The 6,571-nt window shown below is 33.2% G+C and overlaps 1 protein-coding gene across 1 annotated transcript; it reads right to left on the bottom strand.

Moving 5' to 3' along the window:
- Positions 1 to 277: 277 nt before the first annotated feature.
- Positions 278 to 897, bottom strand: LOC120182402. The gene is made up of 2 exons (XM_039187393.1): positions 660 to 897; positions 278 to 543 (listed from the first exon to the last, which is right to left on the bottom strand). Exons 1-2 carry the CDS (start codon positions 895 to 897, stop codon positions 278 to 280), a joined length of 504 nt encoding a protein of 167 aa, XP_039043324.1.
- Positions 898 to 6,571: the final 5,674 nt, after the last annotated feature.

Below are 6,571 nucleotides of genomic sequence, written 5' to 3' on the forward strand. Positions count from 1 at the left end.
AACTCAGGCTATTAAAATCACAAAGCACGTGATCAATAGCTCCAGTGTCAATAATCCGATAAAGATCACTACGAGAAGTAGATAAAGTTTCATTTAAAGATGAGGTCACCGGAGGAGCAGTAAAAACTCTACTGATACTGAACTGGAGTAAAAACTGGAGCACCTCCTGAACCATTCTACAGCTGAACCTCATCAGAAACCGAAGTCTGAACTGCAACCATGCGATCTCCCTGAGCTCCTCGTCCATTTGTGAATTTAAAATCAGCAGGAAACCAAATCAACCTATAACAAGTTTCATGCTTATGCCCTTCTTCTTGTAGTAGTCACAGATGCTAGTGAAACACCGTCGATCAGAAGAGCAGACAGAATAAAAAATCGTCGAATCAGAACCAGGTGTAAAAGAAAAATGAATACGCTGCGATTCCTCCTGAGTTATCATTGAATAGGCCTTATTCACCGAAGGCAAATGTTGCATCAACAATATCTGACTACGACCACCGAGAAGGTCTCGTTCAATCCCGTAAGAAATTGAAAGAGACGTTGCTGCACCAAATGAATAGAGTTCTATTGCGAAATATCACACTCAAAGGGCACTAGTGTATCATACTCATCCCACAACATCTTCAAACAAGTATAATAACCGAAGACAATCGATTCACATTGACTCAGCGTTGCTATTTCTCGATGCAAGAAATAGATTCGTGACCCGTCAACCTTATCAAACCACTCCTTCATATCCTTCCAAACCACCTCCGCGCTAGAAGCAAACATGATACCCGTCGAAAGCTCTATGCTCACAGTGTTCAAAATCCACGAAAGAACAGCAGCATTACACATATCCCATTGAGAGTATAAGTAAGCATCATAGTCATCGCAAGTGCCGGTGCCATCTACCATCCCTAATTTGATTTTGGTTAACAAATCAATCTTCATCAAGTGGCTCCAGACACTATAATTTTCAAATCCCACGAGCTGGTGTTAGAAAAGCATTGTCCCAAGAGTATTTGAAGGACGTAGATACAACACATGATTGAAATCCAAAGCCTCTATATCAAAGAATTAGGAAAGAAACCAACGACAGAACAAAGAAAAAGAGGAAGAAAACCCTACAGAAAAGACGATTGCAAAACAACTCCAAACGAGGGCTTTAAATTACGTTCGCGGTTACGTTTTTTGTCGCGTCGTGTTTATTATGATTACGGACATAACGGATGTCATTGCCGTTATTGCATGTATCGCGATCGTGAATTTTTTAAAATGTCGCACAACTTACCCTAAAATTACTAAAATAAATATAATTAAAATAAAATTAAAAAATTTAAATTATATAAATTTAAATTACTGAAATTAAGACTAAATTAAATAAAAATTAAAATTTACATTTTAAACTAGGGATTAAATTATAAATTCTAAAAGTGAGAGATATCTCAAATTAATATATCCTTTAAAATTATATTTTAAAAATTATTAAAAAAGAAAATAAATAAATCTCTCATTCCCCGACCTTTTTTCCTCCCTTCCCTGATCTTTCTGGTTCTGCCTCCCCCTTCCTGCTCCCATTCCTCCTCTCATTCCTCCTTCTCCCATTATTGTCTTAAACAAAAATAGTTCTGCCTACCCCTTCCTCCTTCCCCATCATTGTCTTGAAAAAAAAAACTGTGCCATTGTTGAATAACAGATGTTGCGTCTCGTTGTTCGTACAATTGTTCATTTTTCGTTAAATTACGGGCGCAATCAACCGAGATTAGTGTGAATTCATGACCCACTGCAAAATCATAAAAATCGGCTTCGGACGGTGACGCGATCATAATATCATGATCGCTATCATGTTTTCGAAACACTATTTGATACCCTGCTCCAAACCCCTAAAAAGTGAAAACATGTCCGAAAATAACTACCTAACTAACTTTCTAACAAGTCCTAATTGTACATAGCTCAGCAACAGAGACCCTCTCATTGCTTATGTAATTCTATCACTATGCTTATATTAAAATTAATTTATTTTTATAATAAAACAATTTAATTATTTCTTATAAATAAATACACCCGGAACATGTTATCTAGCCAACCTTGGTTCTTTTGAAAAATAGGCAGTCTTAATGGAAATGCTACGAGAGCTAGTCGAGCGTTTCTTAATTTTTATTTTAATCTTTATAATTTTATTTTTATTATATAGTTCTTAATTATAGAAAAATAGAATAAAATCATTGGCAGCTTTTATCAAAATAATTCTTCATTACGACAACTTTATTAATTACCGTAATAGTCGTCCATTTCTCTAAATAATTTCTCATAGTCTATAATTTCTTAATTTTTTTATTTACAATGTTACCCTCATTTTACGACTTTTTAAAACGTTAAATATTTATTTTTTACCCTTGATGAAAGGGTAAAAAAATGAAACTTGGGTTCATAGATTTAAACATTTCTATGGCAATGCTCAAGAGATTTTGCATGCCTACAGTGATATTGATTTTTTTTCTAAATAATACATTAATTAATCTTAAAATATATTCTAACTTCATTTCTTTCTTTTTCTTTCATTTTTTACAAAAATCAAATAGGCTGATTGATGTAATTCAAATGCTGATTAAAAAGATTAATTTGAATGGATTAGAAAAGAGTGGAGAGATTATTTTGCTATAATATTTTTTTGATAATATTTTGCTATAATATTTTAGAACTGTACAAATATGATTGGGGCAGTATTAAAATGCTTTAACCACACACGCAGAGACGAACATATGATTTTATGTCAGGTTAAATTTGAATTTATAAAACTTTAGGGAAAACGAACTTTAAGTTATAAAATTTTAAGGGACGAAAATAAATTTTAATAAAAAATACATAAACAAATTTAAAATACACTCGTTTGTGAACAAGCGTATGGGTCATGTGGGTTACTTTGCACTCATGATGGACATGAGCAAAGCATATGATAGGGTGGAATGGGGATTTCTCTAGGCTGTTATGAATCGTATGGGTTTTGCCTCAGGTTGGATTGAGATTATACGGTGTTGTGTGAGCTTGGTATCACACTTGGTTATTTAGAATGGCAGGGCGGGCGAAGTGTTTTATCCACAACGAGGGCTTCAGCAAGGGGATCCTTTGAGACCTTATTTGTTTCTCATTTTTAGTAAGAGTCTCCCATCCCTTATTCATCAATCTGTGAGCTATGAAAGACTGAAGGGTGTATCGATCAATAGGTATGCTCCCCATGTCACTCGCCTACTCTTTGCAGATGACATCCTTATCTTTAGTGAAGCCAGTGGCCGTGCAGTGAGCGTAATAAATAATATTATCAGGGTTTATGGCCAAAGCTCAGGGCAACAAATAAACTTTGATAAATCAGGTTTCTTCAGTTCGAATGTTGTGGAGGAAAATCAATCAGATGTTCTTCCAATTCTTGAGGTTGGTAGTTCGTTAAATCCTGAGCGTTACCTTGGTTTACCTGCTATAATTGGTCGGTTTTGTTCACTTTAAAGAGAAGTTTACGGCCCGTATTCATTCCTGGAGTACTAGATTTTTGTCTCAAGGAGGGAATAAGGTATTTATTAAGTCTGTTCTCCAAGCGTTGCCTCTTTATGCAATAACCTACTTCATTCTTCCTAAGAGTTTGTGTTCTGAACTTGAAAGTGTGATGGCTGGTTTTTTGTGGAAGAAGTCAATAGAAGAAAGAGGTATCCATTGTTGCTCTTGGAAAAAGCTATTTGATCTGAAAGTTGAAGGAGGAATTGGCTTTAGGGATCTTACCAAATTTAATATCGCACTGTTAGCCAAGTAAGGGTGGCGGCTTCTTAGGGATTCCTCATCACTAGCAGGTAGAATCATGCAAGCAAAGTACTATAGGTTTATTGGAGAAAGGATTACGATGGCGCGTTGGATTCGGGTTCTCCATTTCCATTTGGAATGATTTTTGGCTCCCGAATTCTCCCCCGGTTAAAATCTCTTCCCCAATATCAAACTTTGTTCACATTGTGTCAGATCTTATTGATGAAACTAGGAAGGAGTGGAAGGAAGATTTAATTCGAAGCATTTTTCCATGGATGAAGCTGAGAAGATACTGGATATTCCACTTCCTGTGGGGAATCTGGATGATCGATTGGTTTGGTGTGACGAAAATACGAGCTTATACACGGTGCGGAGTGGCTATCGGTTACTCTTAGGTAATAGTGCTGGTTCTTCGTCCAAGACTTCGAATGTTTACCAGCGAATATGAGCAAGCGATTGTCAGAACAAGATAAAGATCAATGGTTGGCGATTTGTTAATAATCTAGTGCCTACAATGTGCAATTTATATCAGAAGTGTGTAATGGGTAACCCTCAGTGTCCTATATACCCTACTTTAATTGAAACTACTGAGCAAGTGATTTGTGAATGTCCTGTAGCACTTGAGGTGTGGGGAAAATTAGGCTACCATTGGACTAATGTGACTTGGCAATGGTGTATTAACCATTGGCTAAGCTAGCTAGTTGATAATTGCTCAGCAGTGTTGCATGGAAGAATTCTAACTGCAATACGGGCAATTTGGTTCGCTCAGAACAAATATTACCATGAGAGAAAATTAACTTTGAGTGAGGAATTGGTTACCTTCATTTTGGCTCATTGTTCGAAGTTCCACAATTTGAAATCTCGCATTCAGGCCGCCCCGTCTGTGCCTCTTGTGCAGTGGAAACCCCCTATCGCTCCTATGGTGAAAGTCAATTTTGATGGCAGAGTTTTGCTAGCACAAAAGACAGCTTGGTCAGGTACAATTATAAGCGACCATTTGGGGGATAATCAGGTTTAATAGTTAACTCACCATTCGTATCAATTAATTAAATCAAACGCTAATTCCGAGTCATTAATTGGATTCACCAAAACTCTAACATTGGATTATTAAATTATAACAGCGACTGAGAATTTGATTGCATCAGTCCCAACTCTATCAGAAATCGACGAAAGATCATACATAGAGACTTGTATAGTTTCACATTCTTTATTAGATGCGTCTATCAATGTTGTCTTTGTGTTGCATGATACGGTGTCACGTTTTCAACTAATAATTATGCTTATTTTCAATTAAATAAGTTGACTATGTGTGTATTCTTGTTAAAGAATTAATCCAAACACTAGTTGAAGAGATATTAACATGAAGAAGCCCATGGATGATGGTTGCCATAGGTTTGTTTATGGTTCAAAAAAATATCACCCCACTCAACAGGCTCTCCGAAGAATATGGTAATACTAGAATAATTAATGAGTTATTCAGATGAGCCAGACTATATACTTCCATTATATGCTGAGCCAGAAGCAGACAAGTAGTGAGAAAGAAAAAAATGGCTAAGTGCTACAAGTTTAAAAATCATGCTTTTAGTACATATCACTGTTTGATTGGACGTATAAAATCCATTTTTAAACATAACAATTCATGATGATGTGGACATAAAAAATAAAAAGATTGACACGTAATACTATGTAAGCACAATCGTTAATTTTTTAATGATAAATGTCTAAAACAAAATCAAAATATAATATTAAATAAAATTTAAAATCTAATAATAATTAAATGAATAAAACAGAATCAAAGTGATAGATGAGTGACAAAATAAGTATCTAAACTTAAATAAATGGGATATTATAGTGGGCCTCAAACTCAAAGAAGTGAAATTATTGCCAGGCTTAGTCTGTGCTTATGTATATAATTTCATCTCCATTTTCAGTCTTAAGCTAATATGGGTATATTGGTCATTTACACTCATAATTATAATACTTTAACTATTCAAAAGCTGAGTTTATTTGAATTCTTTTAATATGATATAGGGTAAATTATGTATTTAATGTTTAAATTATCAGTTTTGATCCGTTTTAATACCTAAATTTTGCATCTTTTTAAAATTATATTTTAACGTTTAGTTTTTGTCTATTTTACACCGGGTTAAAAATTTAACAAAACTATTACAGTGATATTTTTATGGGTAAATTATATTATTCATCCCTTGACTATCTTCTCACTCCTATTTTGGTCATTAAAGTTTAAATTTTTTAATTTAAGTACTCATCTTTCAAAATATTCATGATTTAATCAATCTAATTTATTTATTAATAATATTTTTGTGACATGATATTTTTATTATTTTTATCAATATATAATTAAAATAAAAAAATTAAATTTAAAAGTCATAGTGATTAAATTAGGAGTCATTTAAAAGTTAAACAATTAAATTAAAAAAAATTAAACTTCACTGAACAAAATAAGAGTGAGAAGATAGTTGAGTAATGAATGATATTATTTATCCATAAAAAAGTGTCAAGTTGCAATAATTCCGCTAAATTTGTAACGACAAAATACTAAAATGAAACAAAAATAATTCCACTAAATTTTTAACGACAATATATTAAAATGAAACAAAAATCAAACATTATGTATGATAAAAATTTGAAAGTTTAGATACTAAAATGGACCAAAACTAATGATTAGATACTAATCTAATAATTTATGTTATTTTAATGTATAAGATTTGCATTTTAATTTATGTTATTTTAATGTCGTTTTAGTTATCTATTAAATATTTTAACTTTTTCTTTTTTT

The sequence above is a fragment of the Hibiscus syriacus genome, unplaced genomic scaffold (genome assembly GCF_006381635.1).
Source record: "Hibiscus syriacus cultivar Baekdansim isolate YM2019G1 unplaced genomic scaffold, ASM638163v2 tig00003721_pilon, whole genome shotgun sequence".
NCBI classification, from domain to species: Eukaryota; Viridiplantae; Streptophyta; class Magnoliopsida; order Malvales; family Malvaceae; genus Hibiscus; species Hibiscus syriacus.

Excerpts from the sequence above, each read along its gene's own strand:
- LOC120182402 (XM_039187393.1), bottom strand. The coding sequence starts at position 897 with ATGGTAGATGGCACCGGCACTTGCGATGACTATGATGCTTACTTATAC. Across the intron at positions 544-659 it reads AATAGCAACGCTGAGTCAAT|CAACGTCTCTTTCAATTTCT; the intron begins GTGAATCGATTG and ends CATTTGGTGCAG.